Raw genomic sequence first — 19,678 nt, forward strand, 5'->3', positions numbered from 1 at the left:
GCATTAGTAAATTGTTTTATTTAAGTTGTCAGTATTTTAATTTAAGTAAAAAGTTCGTTCAATTCAATTCTGAAAAATGGTTAGATTAACGGAAATGCATAAAATAACAGTTTTACAAATGATTGGTTACGGAGATAACACCCGAACACAACAGGAAGTAACTCGCCTATTTCATGAGAAATTTCCTAATTTACCGCCTATATCCCAAGGAAAAATAAGTAAAATAGAGAAGCAGTTTCGCGAGTTTGGTCATGTAAGGCAGATAAAAAAAGCAGCTGCCAATGCACTGAGTGATGAACTCAAATTAGATGTGTTGCTTGAGTTTCAGGAAAATCCACATACATCGAGTAGACAGGCATCCACTACATTCAATGCTAGCCATACATCGATAGTAAACATATTAAAAGAAAATAAATTGCATCCCTATAAGATGATACCTACTCAGGAGCTCATGGAAGACGATTTTGATAGGAGAACTTTTTTTTGTGAGCAAATGATGGACATGTTGGATAACAATATTATCCAATTAGAACACGTTATGTTTTCTGATGAGTGTACTTTTTCACTTAACGGTCATGCTAATCGGCAAAATTGCCGCTACTGGGCCACGGAAAATCCTCACTGGATGAGAGAAGAACACACTCCATACCCTCAAAAGGTTAATGTTTGGGCAGGGATTGTAGGAAACAATATCATTGGTCCCTTTTTCATTGAGGGCAACTTGAATGGCAACAATTATTTGGCACTACTTTAAAATGATGTCATTCCAACGTTGGCAAATTTACATCCTGATCCAGGAAACCCTCAAGTTCCAGCGAATACGATATGGTTTTAGCAGGATGGAGCACCACCACATTACCAACTTAATGTATGGCAGTACCTCGATACAATATTTCCCAATCGGTGGATAGGGAGGCGAGGATCGATTGAATGGCCAGCGTGATCACCTGATCTTACATTATTAGATTTCTTTTTATGGGGATATGTGAAGAGCCATGTGTACAAAACTAAACCTTCTGATTTAAATAACTTAAAAGAACGAATAACGCTTGCGATTAGGTCGATCACGCCTGTTATGTTAAATAATGTTAGAAGACAGTTTTATTTGAGATTAGGATGTTGCCAAGACGTTCGCGGTGAACATTTTAAACATCTACTTCATTAACATTCATAGTTCTTTTTCGTGTTCTACATTTTATTACGTTTTGCATTACATTTTAGTTTTTGATTGTATTGTAGCGAATTTCGGTAACCACATGATTTTAATTTATTTTATCTTAATTAATCTTAATAAACTTGAAAGCGACAACATTTTTGAATGGAAAATGAAAAGACCTTTCAAACTATATATCACAAGCCTATACTTCCTATTTTAAAAATTGGGGGTTGTACCTGTCATTCTAAGGAGGTTGAAGGTAGGGGTTGCATTTTCACGTTAAAGAATGTCAAGTTATAGTTTAAATTTGACGTGTTTCGGGATTTTTTATAAATATGTACAGTAACCTAAATAATGAATTTATTCCATTTGGCTTTTACACACTGTATGTATTTTTATTGATATAATACAAAACGTTGTAAGGCATTACAGATAATTTCATTTTTACACTTTAATAATAAGAAATATGAATGCGTGACCTTCATTAATAGTTTTTTATGTTTTCCTATAAGCACTAAAGATACGCATTAAAATGTTTTTAAGCTTAAATAATTATAGTATTTCTTATTGTTATTAATTATGATAAATCTATTATACAATAAAACCACAATTTATAAAAAAAAACCGGTACTCCTGTCGTAAAAATTTGTTTCACGCTTTTACCAAGAGATATGTACACAATACCACTATTCGTTAGACGTAAAGATATTTCAATTAATATATACAATACTAAGCATCTATACACTTGAATATATATAATAAATTTCCAATTATCACACGTGTATAAGGTTAAAACCGCTTTTTTTGGAATCTGCGGAACAATTTTATTCTAAAATTGGGAAATGTCAAGGAGACGTGTACTAATATCCTTTGCATTCAGTGATTGAATGACAGATTATGTTATATCATTACATTAAAATTAGATATATGTAATGGGGATATTAAATTACGTTAAATATTATAAGTACTTTAATAAAAAATGTTAACGGGTGCATTATATCAAATAAATACATTGTTAATATTATTATTATTGTTATATAACAAACGAGGGCAGATGAGCGAGCTGCTATTATGTCCAAAAAACAAAGAAACATATCCTTTTTAAAACTAAAACAAATTATAAAGTTACAAAATTAAGTACATCATACAAAAATTCTGAAACAATAAATAATACTGTCCTAAAAGAATCCCAACAATACCATAAATAAAATAAAGTTCTATTAAGTTTATTTTTAAAGATATTAACACTAGTTGCTGATATGGTGTCTTGATCCAAATTGTTCCAGATATTAAAGATTCTATTTGGCAAGAAGTTCACCCTCGATCTTGCAGTAGTTTGTTCCCTCTTTAATTTGTAACGATGGCCTCTTAATGTATCTGTTCGATTCCGAGGCAAACTTGCAGTTTTCATAACAGACTGTTTTTTATAAGAGCAGGTTGTTGGCCTTCCGCTTAAACCCTCTCCTTTATCCGGGCTTGGAACCGGCAAGAAAGACTGTTAAGCTACTCGATCCACCCAACAGTCATTCTAGGCGGAGTTGAGTGGAAGTGTTCGTGTTTGAGAGGAAAATCCTCAGAAGAATCTTTGGGCCTTATCACGACATTAATAGCAACCAATACCGAATGAGAACAAATGCTGAGGTCAAGCAGATGTATAGAGCGAGCGATATAGTCCAAGAGATTAAATCACAACGTCTTAGATGGGCTGGCCATGTCCATAGACTCCCTAATAACCGCCTTGCCAAATTAATATGGGAGGAATCCCCCACAGGAAGAAGACCCTTAGGACGTCCACGAATGCGATGGAGAGACAATATATGGTTAGATCTAAGAACAATGGGGCTGCCCACTGACCCAACTATTATGGACGACCGTTGAAGATGGAAGAAAGTTGTGCAGTCAGCCAAAACCTACCCCGGGTTGTAGTGCTACGAGAAGAAGAAGAAGATGGCCTCTTAATCTTTCGTCTTGATTTAAAGTGAATATGGTATTTAGGTTCCCAAAATTATGTTTTTAAAATACGAAAGGACATAATTAGGTCACTTCGAAGACGTCGCTGTTCGAATGTTGTGAGATGAGCCATGGATAGTCTATCTTCATAATTAGGTCTCACACGGCCGTATGCCAGTCTTCTGGCTCTACGCTGAACATTTCCAAGAAAGATTTTATCGCGACTGAGATTTTTATTACACACTGGCGCGGCAAACTCAAGAATAGGTCTAACGTATATTGAGTAAAGTTTACAAACAGAGGTTAAAGATATACGTGTAAAACATTTACGGATTAAAAACATTACTGTCCATTAATAAAGTGCGGTAGTAATGAGTTATTTTTGCTGATATGTAAAACAACGCATGCTGAGGACCATTCGAATATTGCATCAAGATCGTGTTGAAGAACATGGTTTTTAATAGTTGGATTCACATACAATTTCGTATCATCACCGTAAATGGAATTCTTACTGGATACAATGAGCGGGAGATCATTAGTGTAGATACAAAAAAGTAGAGGTCCAAGTACTGATCCTTGTGGAACTTCACTCTTGACTGGCTTATCTACTGAGTGGGCTTTCCCAACATAAACCCTGACGTACTATCGGATAGAAAATCTTGAATCCAAATGTTTAACTGTTCGCGGATGCCATAGTGATCCAATTTAGCTAGTAATCGACGTTTTGGAACACGGTCGAAAGCTTTGGAGAAGTCTAAGTAGAGTACATCGACAGGATGCCGATTGTTTAAAGATAATGACCAATCATTTACACAATGAAGTAAGTTTGTGATCGTTGAACGACCTTTGATAGAGCCACGCTGTTGGCGAGGGATGACATTTTCTTGAAGAAGAAACTCAGACAGAGCTTCCGAAATAATCGATTCCATAACCTTGCCGACAATAGGAACCAGGCTAATTGGACGAAAATTATTGCAATCAAGTTTATTTCTTGAACATAGGAGTAACCGAAGCTAATTTCCAGGATGAGGGGAGAGAACCTTGATTAAAAGAAGCATTTATTATGAGAAATATAGGGATGGCTACAGATTCTGAACATTGAGAAAAAAGAAGGTAAGTCCGTCTAATCCAGGTGATAAATTATTGCATAGTTTCCATAAATGATGTTTAATTACATCCGGTATGAAAGATATATTATCAAGAGTTTTAGACAAATGTGGGCACATTATTTGAGAAATCGTATCATTAGGTTCATCTGTAAAAACCTGAGAAAAGAATACCGATAAATATTTCGAAGATTCGTTATTCGAAAAACATAAAGACCCGTCAGCTTTTTGAAGTAAGGGTATGGAGAGATAAGAAGATAAATATGTTCGAATATACCGATAAACTTTTTAACTATTACCACTTGCAATTATCGATTCTTCAACAAATTCTGTTCTTAACTTTAGCAAAGATTTTTTGACTCGGTTAGAAAAATTACGGTGGGCAAGGGAACCAGTAAGTTTATATGTTCGCCAAAGCTTTCGCTTTGTCGAATTAAATGGGTAGCTGAAATGTTAATCAAAGGTTTTAGTCGATTTCTGTATAGCTGCCGTTCGGTTGCATGATCAGAAATTGTTGTAATAGCAGTATGAAGTAAAGAGTCCCACATTAAGGATGAATCAAAGTTATTAAGAAAAATAGATTGTCAGTTTAACTGTGATAAAACTGAATTTACATTAAAGAAATCAGTAGTGGCATAGGTCACGAAATTATTTTTGCAAAGCGGAAATTGTTAATAGAATATACTATTTTCATTGCGAATAAGCAACAATTTTATTATGATACCACAAGAAAATAGCTTCAAAAAAATACATTGGTAATTTTCATTATGCTATATTAAAAATGCAACAATGAATATGGTTAGATGGCATATATACAAGATCTCCTTTTTCAACTACCGTCTCCGCGACAGCAATTATCCAGCAATTATCATAGCTATTCGGCCTTTAGAGACGGCTGCTCTGAAAATTTCATTTGATGTAGATTCGTACCATTCTCTCACGTTGCGCTTCCATGATATCCTACGTCTTCCTATGCTTCTTTTTTCTTGAATATTGCCCTGTTTACCATATTTGACACTGTAACTTATTACAGCTTCTTTTACCAAAGGCATTTCCAGATCTTCTTGTATAGAGGAGGATGTAACATACCATGGAGCATTTTTTATATGCTATTGGTGCATTGGTGAATTACTAACGGTGATCCATAGCTGAATAACATATGTCCATATGAGCTTGATTTTCGCCTTTTATATAAGCAGTTTGTTATCTAATGTTAATTTAGAGTTCCACCGATTTACATTAATGCTCTAAGGGAGTTGTACGATGATATGACGAGTGTAATAAAGATTGGACAAAAAGTGACAAAAAAGATAAAAGTGACCAAAGGACTTCGCCAAGGCTGCTGCATTGCACCTACACTCTTTAAGATTTATTTGGAGGGGGTTTTGGATATTTGGAAAAGAAAATGTGAACCTATGGGTGTTAAAATTGGAGACCATACACTGTACAGCTTGCATTTTGCTGATGACCAAGTAATACTTGCAGAAGATCAAGATGATATCCACTACATGTTACGAAAAATAGATGAAGAATATACTAAGTGGGGCTTATCAATTAATCCATCAAAAACAGAGTACGTAGTAGTGGGAGGTGAAGGAAAGCACTTAGAACTAGGAAGCAAACAAATTCAAAATACTGATAGCTATAAATATCTCGGTGTAAACATTACAAACAATGGTCGGAATACAAAAGAAATAGCTACTAGAATTGGTCAAGGAAATTCAGCAATACGTCAACTGAATAGTATACTTTGGAATAACCACATCACCCGAAACACAAAAATTAGGATATACAAAAGTATCATAGAAAGCATTGCTACATATGGTTCAGAGCTTTGGGTAATAAATAAAAATGACGCATCCAAAATAAAAGCAATGGAAATGAATTATTGGAGAAGATGTTGCCAACTCACTAGAAGAGATAGAGTAAGGAATACTGAAATCAGAGAGCGTATGGGCATAGACATTGACGTCCTGGAAACTATAGAATGCAAAAGGCTGAAATGGTATGGCCATGTAGAAAGGATGAATGATCAACGATGGCCAAAGAGAATATTACAGTGGATCCCCATCAACTGCAGAAAAAAGGGAAGACCAAGAAGATCGTGGAGACAAGAAGTAAAAGGTGCAATGGAAGATAGGGGTCTACAAGTAGATGACTGGAACGATCGCAAGCGTTGGAAGCTAGGTTGCGAGAAACGGCGGCAGCTGTAATAAACTCGTTATATATATATATATATATATATATATATATATATATATATATATATATATATATATATAATTTAGAGTTTCGAAACTCCGAACACTCATTTAAGTTAACGTTTGGGCAGCAACTTTAGGTAACAAATTAATAATTTATCATATTTTACCTAAAAATTTAAACAGTGATAAGTACCTTGATTTTTTTAACAATCACTTATTCGAGATATTAAAAGAAGCAAACGCCAATTTTTTCAGTTTTTTACCTATAGGTACTAGAGACGGTGTTACAATTTTTTGAAACACCCTGTACATACGCGTTTCACCATTTGAAGTTAATGTATTTTATTTTCTCATTGTATACTCGTTTTTAAGTTCTTATGAACAAAATCACGTATTACAGTCAACAATATGGACTCAATATAAACGTTAAGAAGACAAAGCTTATGTTAATTAGCAAGAAAAGGATAACAGAAGGTCAACTCTACGTCAACCAATCCCCTGTAGAAAGAGTGACGCACTACAACTACCTCGGCACCATAATAAATGAAGAATGGACCAACAACCAGGAGATTAGAGCACGCATCGGAAAAGCTAGATCCACCTTCAATCGGATGGGGGCCTTCTTCAAGAGTCACAACCTCTCTCTTGATACAAAAGTAAGAATGCTGCGATGCTACGTTTCTCTGTCCTTTTTTATGGTGTTAAATCGTGGACCTTAAACGAAGATATGTGCAGAAAACTGGAAACACTTGAGATATGGCTATATCGGAGAATGCTTAAGATCCCGTGGACTGACCGAGTCACAAATGAGGAGGTCCTCAGAAGAATGAATAAGAATCGAGAAGTACTGACCACCATTAAATCTCGAAAGTTACAGTTCTTCGGTGATATTATGCGAAATGAATCCAGATATACTCTCCTTCAAGCCATCCTACAAGGAAAAATATTTGGAAAACGAGGTCCAGGAAGAAGAAGAACATCTTGGTTAAAGAACCTCAGAATGTCGTTCAATATAACATCTGTGCAGCTTTTCCGCGCTGCTGCAGATAACATAAAGATTGCCATGATGATCGCCAACATTTGTAACGGATAGGCACATCAAGAAGAAGAATACTCGTTCTCACGTCTACTGTACGTTTAAAAGATGGTAGAAGTAAAAGTAACGTCACTAAATATTTTTGATTATATTGATAATTTCAATGGGCATATTTCTGTTACATAATGTAGGTCGTATATCTCCAATTTTAATTTTATTTCGATTAAATGTTCTCCTTAGTTCTACAAGGCACAATAATTAATAGTCTGACACGTTAGATTGAGTTCTTCTCTACGTTGCAAGAGCGAAATCCGCGAAAGCGTTCACTGCGTAGCGGCGTACGAAAATAACATGTCCTTTATTCATGCGCATTCATTTTATTTATGGCGACTTTTGTAATAGCTTCAAAGCTGTGCCTAGCAAATTTATGCCTGTCTAGTTGTATGTCATGTTGTTTATCTGTGTTGTTTACAGGGCAATAAACATTTTTTATGAGGGTTTTAAGATCCATTGCAATACCTTGCATGTGATATTTTAATAGTCTGTTATGTCCAGGATAGTTTCCTGTTTTTATAAATTCTTAGGGTCACTTAAACTTATCAAAGAAATTTTTATTTCTAATCGTATTTTTGGCGCCTGCCTTTAAAATATTAAAGGTAGAAATAATGTTATTTTTTTCTTGGTCTAATCCCTAATCTCTAACAGACGTAGGTTAATGTGATGAATAATATTAATAAATGGAGGATCAAGAAAAACTAGATCAAAAAAGGTGTTACTGAATAATCCTGGATATGAAATAAAGTTACTAAAGTCTATCCGTTTTCGGGATGATCGGTAACAAAATATAAACACGCTTATGCGCGTGATAGGAATTTGAAGATCTGTTGTACAGAGTTCAAAGAGTACAGAGCAATAAGCCAAAGCGTTCATATTTTAAGTAAAGCCTAAATTATGTTTAATCCTTACATTTCGTAGTACATTTTTTGGAGTTATGTATAATAAATGTTGTTTTAATAATTAATAGTAATTTACAGTAAACAATTATCTATAGTGTATTTTTATGTATGAGAGAGTAATAAAACAATAAATTATGTATGCAAATCCCTAAAATGTTGATACGGGTGACTCAATGAAAAACAGATATTTGTCAACAAGTTTACAGAAGTATATAGGAAAACAATTTTAAATTGAGTATGACCACCAGGTATAAAGGTTGGAGCAGAATAGAATACAATAGTTGTCAGGGTTACTAATCCCTAAATAAGGTTGCCAGTGTCGGAGTGATGGAGGTTAACAGGTACTAATGAATTTGCAAGAAATGTAAGATATTTATTTTATTGGTTATATATAACCAATAAAAGTTTAATAAGTATCTACCTATTTGCAAAATAAATTTTAATTCTTTAGATAAAATAAAACGTTTTATTTTATCTATTTGCAAAATAAAGTTTAATTCTTTGCCTATTTGCAAAATAAAGTTTAATTCTTTAGATAAAATAAAACGTTTTATTTTATCTGAAATGAGTGCATTCCACGAAGTAAGGGTTTCAACAATCAAACATTTAATTCTTTAATTCCAGGAATCTACGACAGTAATTCACTAGATAATTACCTTCTAAACTTATTCCACAGAAAATGTGATAGTGGGTTTTTCCATTTTGTATATAGGAAGGTCCAAGTGGCGTATTCAAAATTCTTAACAGTTCACTAAAAGTAGGTACTTCAGTTGCAAGGTGCAGTTTATTGTGTATACTAGTGTTATGGAAAATTTGGAAGTGCCGTGTAAACGCCGAAAAATTGGTCCTCTAACAGTTAATGAAAAAACATTAATATTTAATTGTTTTAAATCATTTACAGACAAACGTTTATGTGAAAGTGTTGATGAGACCGTTGAGTTAGTTAGCAGTACACTTGGTGTTGGGAAATCTACGATTTACAGAGTTATTAAAGAAGAGAAATGTGGTAGTTTTCAAATGCCACGTAATGCTCCAGGGAAACCAAAATTTCAAATAGAATATCATTTTAAAGGAGGACTTCGACGGAAAGTGCATGAATTCTTCTTTAGACAAGAATTTCCAACATTGGATAAAGTTCTTGTCTCAGTTCGAGATGATAAGGATTACCCAGAAATGAGTCGAAGTACGTTATGGAAACTTTTAAAAGAAATAGGCTTCCGCTGGAAAAAGAATCCCAGAAAGTCTATTTTATTAGAAAGAAGCGATATTGTCATATGGAGAAGACATTTTCTAAGAACCATAAAGGAAATGAGAAACCAAAAAAGAAAAATATTTTATCTTGATGAAACATGGATCAACGAGGGTCATACACCAAATAAATTTTGGCAGGATGAAACTGTTACAAGTCAAAGGCACGCTTTTGTAAATAACTTATCTACTGGTTTAAACCCACCATCAGGAAAGGGACGCAGGCTGATAATAGTACACATTGGTAGTTCAGACGGTTTTGTTGAAGGTGGTTTATTAACTTTTGAATCAACTCGTACCGGTGACTACCATGAAGACATGAACGCTGATGTCTTTCAAGAATGGTTCGAACAAATGATAGATCTTCTTCCTAAGAACTGTGTAATAGTAATGGATAATGCAAGTTATCACTCCAGACTTATAGAAGGACTGCCCACAACCAAGTGGTTAAAAAAAGACTTGCAGAATTGGCTGAGTTCAAAAAATATTACGTACCATCCCGGATCTATAAGAAAGGAACTTTATTCGTTGTGTGCCCTTCATAAAGAAAAATTTAAAAAATACGAAATTGATGAAATTGCCAAAAATCGTGGAATGACAGTACTTAGATCCCCACCATATCATTGTGAATTAAACCCGATTGAACTGGTATGGGCACAGATAAAGAGTGAAGTTTCAAGAAAAAATACCACTTTTAAAATTTATGATGTTAAACAGTTGTTTTTGGAGGCCGTAAATAATGTAAAACCTGAAAACTGGGAAAAGGCAGTAAATCACACTATTAAAGAAAAGGAAAAAATGTGGAAGCTGGACAATATTACTGATAAAATGATCGAGCCAGTTATTATAAATCTTGGTTCTGAAAGTTCATCTTCTGAATCTGATTTGGATTTGTAACAAGTAGCTGTAAGTTTTATATTAATATTTTTATTCATCTATTTAACATACCTTAGACGGTTTTAAAAACTCTTTTTCTCTTTTGTAATTTTTAAAAATTAAAAAAAATGTGAATTTTTTAAAACTCTTTTTAATGTAGGCCAGTCAGTTCTAATATAGTGTGTGATAAAAGAGGTCACTTTTGTTTACATACACATAACACTTTATAACACTGAAATAATTCATTTATTTTTTACAATTATTCAAAGTAATTTTTCAATTAATCTTGAGCACGCCCATGGAGTGGTCGGAGCTACCAGTTAAAATTATGCTAATTACTCTCTCGTTCATAAAAATAAACTATAGAACAATAACGGCTTTATTCTCCAAAGTCGGTAACGTTTTTCGAAACCACGTTACTACGATGTTATATGTTCCTATACTGTTGTGTGGAGTTGAGGCGTGGACTCTTACAGACATGACCTGTAACATAAAGGAGGCTTTCGAAATGTAGCTCTATCATCGAATCCTAAAGATATACCGACCACGTTACTAGTCAGAACGTTTTATTAGGAATGAAAAACCAAAATAGGTTATCTCTGTTATCACTTTATGAGGAACAACGAAAGATATGGATTGCTACAACCAATTTTACAGGAAAAAGTAGAAGGAAAACGGGGCCAAACAAGGCTAAGGATTTCCTGGCTGAGTAATCTACGTGCGTGGTTCAACACAACAATCAAAGCAAAAAAAGCAAAGTACAGATTGCCATGATGATGGTAAACATCCGAAACTGACAAGCACTATAAGAAGAAGATATTTATTCCTTATATTTATTAATATTGTTCTGAAGCTATTTTCTTGTGGCATCTTATGTAATTTACTCTTTTGTTTAGGAATAAAGCCACAATTTAGGTTTGAAATTAAATTTGTATAAGAATACCAAACATTAATGTTTAATTTCCGAAGTGGAAATCAAAACGTCAAATAAATTTAATTTCCTACTTAAAATGTGGCTTTATTCCCAAATAAAATAGTAAACTTATATTTATTAAAATAAATGAACAGAAGCATACTCACTTGTAAAATTAAGCCGAAAATAGAATGAACACACAGGTACAATGGCACAAGTCTAAATTAACACTATAAACAAATTTATCCACACAGTTTAAATTAACACTATAAACAATATTTATCATACGAAGAATACGAAACGTAACTAAGAAACACAATAAGTCGGTTCGTCACTGTTAAAATTGAAGAACGTAAGCATTTAATTTCTAACCAATGACAAAACTTGGGACTGCTATGACGACACCGCCACACCCATCGACCGCGTGTACCGACAAGTCATGTTGAAACTGGATGAACTGTATAGTAGAAGTCACAGTTAGAGCGCATTGCAGGTAAGATAGGCAATGCATTTCTAACGAAAGAACGGCCGATTTCTCAGTCTATCGCCAAACCACCACACACCACGATATACAGACACAAGACCACAAACCTACCACTGTGCCGACATGAGCGGCATCGCTGCGCGCCGTAAGACCACCACTGCATTCTAACTGTGGCTTTTACTATAGACCAAAATGTTGTTTATAGAATTCAAGGTTTAGTTGAAAATAGGTATTGTTAGTACATAATCATTATTTTACAATATTCACAAGAAATAATACGAGGAAAATATCAGTACCATACATAAAAGCGTTTTACAAATGATATTCCTGTCAGCAACCAATTTGCCTTGCATATGCCAGCAAAACGTGTATTAACTGTGTTGCTGTCTATAAATACCTCGTATCAGAATGCCAATATTTTTTGGCTTAACTTTGTTGTTTTGCTCTATTTAATAAAAAATTACAAAACCAATTATATATTAACACTTTTAATTTTATACGTAAAATTCTAATGCGTAAAATGCTCGAGAAGAACGTAAAATTAATGAACCTGGTGGGTTCAGAAAGACGAAAAACTAGGTAAGTAGCAGTGGTAAACATCTTTAAATAAATGACTTCGAGTGAATTAAATTGCCACACGAAGGGAATTAAGTTAAAAGAAATATTAAATTCCAGATTGGATGTACACAACAACCCACGCCTGAAACGCAAGCAATACAATTATTACACTTTTTATTCAATTTAGGATTTCTCGAGGCCAAGCTTGTTATTTTTTCTATTTATACAGAATTTTGTGTTTTCTTTGTCTGAGACGCAGTCGAAAACGTCCTCCAAAAAGGGATCATTCGAACTTCTCAATAAAATGGCTGAAATTAAGTATTCCAAAGATAAATAAAAAATATTCGGCTAAATTAGGACTCTCAGTGAATTGCTCTCAAAACTTTTTGTATATTAAAGAGCGCAGATCAATCTCTCGACTGGAGTATTTGGTCGTTTAGTTTCAGACCTTTTGGTTTTATTGATTGCTTACTTTTAGAATAAAAATGATTGGGCTTTCGGACCATTTATGTCACTCATAATGTTTATTTACCTCAATTATTAATCCTTTATTATAATTAATAATTTATTGAAAATAATCTTTGGTTGAGCGGAATGTCAGTTAATCCAACGAGTATGTTTTTGGCTACCGTTAATTTAGTCCATTTCAATAAATAAACGGTTATCGTTAATTTGCAGTTAAACATTTATTTAGTATTCCATATTTTTAATTTCTGAAATATCCAACTGTCAAAAGCGATAAAGTTAATTAAAGGTCGCAGACAAATAGGTCAGAGATTTTGAATACATTATAGCCCAGGGAGATAAGCTTTTTTTCGTGACACTCGTCCGACCAGGCAGACCAGTTGTTTTGAGTAGTATGGACCTCTACAACCAGAACCTATCAGCAAAAAGTAAAGGGTTTGAAACAAATTTGAGCAGAGAAGTATAAAAACCTTAAAAATGACGTTTTCTAAACGTCCCTATCCTTATTTTTGCTTAGAAAGTTGCAAAATAAGTCAAAATTCGGATTTTTTTTTAAAAATGTTAATAACTTTTTAAAAATAAGCTTATAACCTTTATATTACATATAATGTTTGGTATTGTAGTGCTTAAAATAAGATCAAAATTTCAAATCTAGCGGCCAAAGAGTTTGAAAGTTATTTAATTTGTTTCCCAAATTTTTTTGCACCAATATAAGTCAGAATATTAAATAGGTATATTAAATATCTGGATCGATTCTAAACGAAGAAGATTTATTCTTTTAATATTATTTAAAAAAGATAAGAAAAAATAATTTTAAATATTGCAAAATAATTTGGCAAAACATGTCAATTTTTTGATTATAAACAATTAGAATAACTTTTTAACCATAGACTGCAAAAAAACTGATTTTTTCATATTTCGACAGCCTGAATTTTTTTTACAAATTTAAAAGGAAAAAAATTGACCTAGGACACTTTGGGACGAAGTTGGTGCCTTTTTTTATAAATTAATAGCAGCTTTGTTTATAACAATTAAGAGCTTATTAGGATCATCTGAAAGAACATACTTTAAGATTTTATTGTGAAACATTCGAAAAAGATTGCATTTTAATGGAATCGTTCCCAAAGCCTTAAAAATGTGGTCTTCAAAATCGGTCAGCTTTGAAACTAGTGAGGGCGGGGGAGGAGGAAGGAGCTGTTATCTGTATCTCTGTTTCTTGTTTATAGATTTCGACGTTTCTTTTTTTAATTTGTATGTACTTTTTGCGTACATTAGATTAGATAAAATTAAATTTAGAGAAGTGACCTTTTGGCCTATTCCACTGCGACCTTTTCAGATCTATTGTGCTCTTCTAGTCCTAGATAACATTCTCTAGCCTGACCCCTTTTATAAAGTCTAGTAGCTTCAAGACTGTACCTTCCATGTAGCTATTTGCCAGCTTCTCCTAATGCAAAGAACCGCACATTTGCCAGACTGTCATACTGGCATAAAATGTGCTTTGCTGTTTCTTCTTCGAAGTGACAGAATCTGCACAGGTCATCATCTGATAATCCCATCAGCTTCAAGTGCCTATTCAGCTTACAGTGCCCTGTTAGAAGACCTAGTATGGCTTTGACTGTTTTCCTGTCTTTGCTTAGTAGGTCTGCCGTAAATTTTGGCAAATGTTCTGTAATGAACTGTTTCGCCTGTCTTTGTAATGGTGAATTCCTTCACCATTCCAAATATTTGTGAGCTATCCACTTCCATGTATCCGTTCTTTTTATTTTAGGACGCAGAAGGGTTCCGGTCCAATGAATGGCATTGATGAGCCTTGTTTGGCCATTTCATCTGCTTTTTCATTGCCCTTATGACCCTCGTGAGCCGCTACCCAGTCTACCGTAACCTTGCTACGGTCTCCTAGTTTATGTAGGGCACACACGCATTCCCATGCTAGCTCAGAATTGACCTCTACAGAATTGAGTGCCTTAAGCGCTGCCTGACTATCTGTGAAGATTGCAACTTAACAGAACGTTGTTTCCTGCCTTTCTATTTCTTCCACGTAGTGATGGATTGCCGGTATTTCCGCCTGAAAAATTGTCGCATCCTTAGATAGGCTTACCGGGAAATGTATCTCTTGATTTGTCCCTACTATGCCGGCTTCCACACCCTCTGATGTTTTTCAACCATTCGTGTACCAGGTAGTAGCAGCTTGTATGGGTACACCTTTATTCCAGTCTTCCCTGTCTGGTATCTTAATTGTGAACTTATTATTAAAGCTATATCTCGTAGCTGTTGCATCGATAGGTTTCCCCATCACAATATCGGCTTTTAGCTCCTCGATTAACTTTCTGTTGTCAGTACCATGCATCTGGCTTATATGTCGCTGACTATGGATTAATCTGTGCATCACTAATCTGGCTTCGCCCTGTATAAAGATATGAAGTGGTGGTAGATTCAGCAGAACTTCCAACGAACGATGTAGTAGTTGTTTTTATGGCCCCCGTAATACACAGGCATGCTAGCCTTTGTGTATTATGTGTATTACCTAGCAGCCTTATTGCTCCCACTTGCTACGTCTTTGTCCACCACGTCACCGAGTTATAGGTTATCATGGGTCTAATAACCCTTGTGTATAATAATTGTCATTGTGGGGTTAAGTCCCCAATTCTTACCGCACATTCTTCTACATCTGCTCAGAAACATAGTAGCTTTCTGTGTGGTTTTCAGATGTGAGTATTCCTTGTAAGCCTATGATCAAAATGTAGCCCAAGGTATTTTGTTTCTTTGGCAAATAAAATCCCTGTTCTTCCCAGCACCGATGGTTTTAGGCCTTGTAGTGCTGTTTTTTGGTGAAGTTGACGATTTGTGTTTTCTGAGCATTGACCATCAGTCTCTCTTGTTTACACCAGTCGTCAACTATATTTAGGGCTGCTTGCGACAACGATTGCTATATCATCAGCATATCCTAGACAATAAAAGCTTTCTGTGAACAGATTTCTGAGGAGATCATCTACCAAGGTTTCCCAAAGTAAAGGGGACAGAACTCCTCCTCTTGGACAGCCTACATCGAAAATGCTTTAGGAATTTCTCGAATATACAGTGTTTGATGCAATACAAAGATTTCGCGAAATAGGAAATACACCAGGAGGCCAGGTCAAGGTAGATGAAGAACCGCAAGTCAAGTTGAAGATCGCTTTATTAGGCTGCAAGCGTTACGGAAGTGGTTGCATATGTTTAAAATTGAGTGTGGTACATTAGTAAAGATAGAAGTGGTTTAAAATGATCAGTTAAATATATTTTTCTTGTCATATTTTTCTTATAAGCTTTGAAAAGTCTTTTAAATGCCGCCCTGGATCGATCTACATTGAAACATCACCTTTCAGAAGTACAAACTATAAATAAAAAAACTTTTAGCAATAAATTCAATTAATTTAAATATTTACCTGTAATTTGTTAATTATATCTCTAAATTCCTCTCTTACAGATTGTTGGTCTGTAAAGTGCATCACTGATTCAAACTCTCTTTTAGTTATCCCGCTAGAGCCTTGATAAAGCAGAGCCAAAATGATTCTTAGACTAATTGGGGACACCAACAAGTTTTTATACGTAGGAGAATATTCCTGAAAAAAAAAAGAATATAATTAGATCTATTGATTAGGTAGTTTTGAAATTTGACAGTTGGTAGTGCCCATATTGTTGAAACTATATTTGTCAAATTGTCTATCAGATGGATATAGTGTACAAGAATACGTGTCACACGCGCGTGCAGCGTGGTAAAATTATTTTTTACTCATTAAAATGAGTGTATGGCTCGCCATAACTAGACTAATTGCGGAGTGGTCAATAAATTTGAGTCTACTGTTTCAACCAATACCCGTTTATCTAAAATTCAAGATAATGCAAAGATGTGTACAAAAAATCCTAGACTCGAAAGTAGAAAATTCTATAAAAGAATAAAAGAAAGCACACAATTATTTGAATCAAAATTGACGATAGGTAAAGACAAGGACTCATAACTACTGACAGAAAATAATTATGAAGAAGTCATTCAGACAATAAATAAACTATAAAACAATAAGGGCCAGGAGCGAATTTAGTCAGAATTAATAAAACATGAAGGATTCAAACTATGGAGAAGAATTCGTTGCCTGATAATATTAATATGGACCATGTAACTAATGCCGTAGGAATGGGAAGTTGGCCTTATAATACAGCCACTGTATAATAAAGGACATGAGTGGAAATGCCAAATCCAGAAAATCTCCCTGTCTTATCCCATTGCTAGCTTGAATAGAGTCAGTTAGTTCTTCTTCTACTTTTACTTTTATTATGTTGTTTTGGTAGATATTTTCGATCGTTTTGATTATTCCTAGAGGTATCTCTCTTACATACAATAAGTGGACAACGTCCTTCAATTTGACCCAATCAAATGCCTTCTTAAGGTCCACGAAACATATATATGTTGGTATATTGTATGCTAATGATTTCTCTTGCACTTGCCTTGTTATAAATATAGCATCGGTGCATGATCTTCCTGACCCAAATCCTTGTTGTTATTCTGCTAGTGTTATAATTTCATCTAATTTATTTGTTATTACTTTGGTTTTTAATTTTAGTGTTGTGTTTAATAAACTAATTCCTCTGTATTAGGATGCTTGAGCTCCATTCTTGAGGAATTCTGTTTTGTTGTATTATTTTTTGGATTAGTTTTAAAAGTTGTTTGGTCAGATCTGGTTCTCCGTACTTTATAAGTTTTTTTATATTTTTTAATTTCCTTAATGCTACCTTTATCTCTTCCTTCTCAATATTTATTTCTTCGTTTGTCATCACCTCTGGTGTTGGTGGCTCATTATCGTTAATCTAGGTATACCTAACAAATATACCGGAATAAAAAAAATTACATTGCAGGGTTCAAAAGCTGCATTTAGAGTAGATGGAGAACTGGAGTAGGAGTAAGACAGCGAGAAGAACTACCCTCCATGCTGTTTAACCTAGTGCTTGAGGCAATCATTTGAAAAACCGGCCATGTAAGATACCAAATCAGCAAAAATTAGTGCTTATGCAGATGATGAAGTTATCGTTAGTAGGACAAAGCAACAACTAGTGGAAGTATTCAAGGAAATTGATCCCGAGGCACGAAAAAAAAAAAGACTTAAAATAGCCGAAACAAAAAACAAGTACATTACCGTCAAAAGAATACCCGATAATGAAAATAATATCCCCAAAACAACCAAAATTACTATCTACAAAAGCATAATTAAACGCGTAGTAACCGTAGTTGTGAGAATTGGGTAATGACAAAAAAAGATACCTACTGAGAAACGTATACGGCTTGGTGCATGAGAAAGACGGCACATAGAAAATAACCAGACAGACAAAAACCCATCCAGGGTTGTGATGTCAAAAGAAGAAGAATATGTAAACAAAGCCCAATGAAAATAGGTAACACTTTTAAAAACATTGGTAAAAAAACAAAATACAATACAAAAAAGACAATGAGTTAATTAATTAATATAATAATTTTTATTGATTTAATAATACACTTTGACTAATAATTACATGTTATGAGTTATTGCTATTAAAATTTGACTGACAGTATAATTAAACATATTATCGCAGTTATTACTATTGAAATAATTGTAATTTCTGCACATTTGTAAACACGGAAATTTAGTCGTGGGGTTACCCAAAGCACCAAGTTTAAAAACAATTTTAGGAATTATAAGGAATTTACATACTATTTCTAAATTTTTTTGGGATTACCTATTACTTTAAATAAAAAAATACGTATTAAAAAAATACAATGCCCTGTTTTTACATAGTTTCCACAATATTGCAATAAACAGAAACAAAATTTTTTTAAAAGCTACGACTTAATGCATTTTGCTTGTAAACTAATATTGTTTTAGGATTCAGTTGCGACTTATTGTTTCATTACTAATTATAATCTCGTAAAAACACCGAAAAATCAAAAACAATGAACACAGTAACCAAAAATTAGACAAAGAAATTAAAACTACATTTATGGAATACATTACATTATGTATTTACAATATTACAACATTATACCATTATTGCTTCCCTGAATCGGAATCTAGAATATGGGCCTCAAGCAAAATGTCTTTAATCATTTGGAAAGCTATTAAAACGCGACTGTGAAACTTTAATAACCCGTTTTTTAATGTGGTTAATAGGTTTTCTTTTTTGAAACCGCTAATTTTTAACTCTTTGGAGTATGAAGTTTTGGCAAACCATATTTAAATGTAAAACTCCTACACATAAACTCCAAAATACCTACTCGTTAGTCACATCGCCATTTAATGCAATTTGGCCTTGCTTTTTATATTAAAAGAGTTCAACTTTGTGCCAATTCCTTGTGCCAATTGTGCCTTTCCTTAATTACTTATAAACGGTATATGATTAAATTTTTTGACATTACTTCTTCTTCTTATGGTGCCCTATCCAATTAGTGGATGTTGGCGACAATTCCGGCATACTCCTCTTGGTCTTGAGTTGCTCTAAAGAGAGCATGGACATCGAGGTTTGTCCAATCCCATATGTTTTTAAGCCATGAGTATTTCTTTCTTCTGATGCCTCGTTTTCATTCTATCTTCCCTTCTATAATAAGCTTTAAGAATTAGTACTTGGAATTTCGAAATATATGACCCAGATAAGCAGTTTTTTTTCTTTTTATTATTGGCATTGGCGTTCTCTGCCCATTCGATTTAATACTTCAACATTTGTTGT

General features: G+C 34.0%; 1 protein-coding gene across 1 annotated transcript in view; it reads right to left on the minus strand.

Annotated features, from left to right (window-relative positions):
• Window positions 1-19,678, minus strand: part of LOC140447192 (serine protease inhibitor 27A-like) — an 82,148-nt gene that overhangs the window by 32,878 nt on the left and 29,592 nt on the right. The window contains exon 3 of the mRNA XM_072539704.1: window positions 16,375-16,551. Coding sequence (XP_072395805.1) covers window positions 16,375-16,551 — 177 coding nt within the window. The remainder of the gene's footprint in view (window positions 1-16,374; window positions 16,552-19,678) is intronic.

This window comes from Diabrotica undecimpunctata, chromosome 8, assembly GCF_040954645.1.
Source record: "Diabrotica undecimpunctata isolate CICGRU chromosome 8, icDiaUnde3, whole genome shotgun sequence".
In the NCBI taxonomy this organism is placed as follows: domain Eukaryota; kingdom Metazoa; phylum Arthropoda; class Insecta; order Coleoptera; family Chrysomelidae; genus Diabrotica; species Diabrotica undecimpunctata.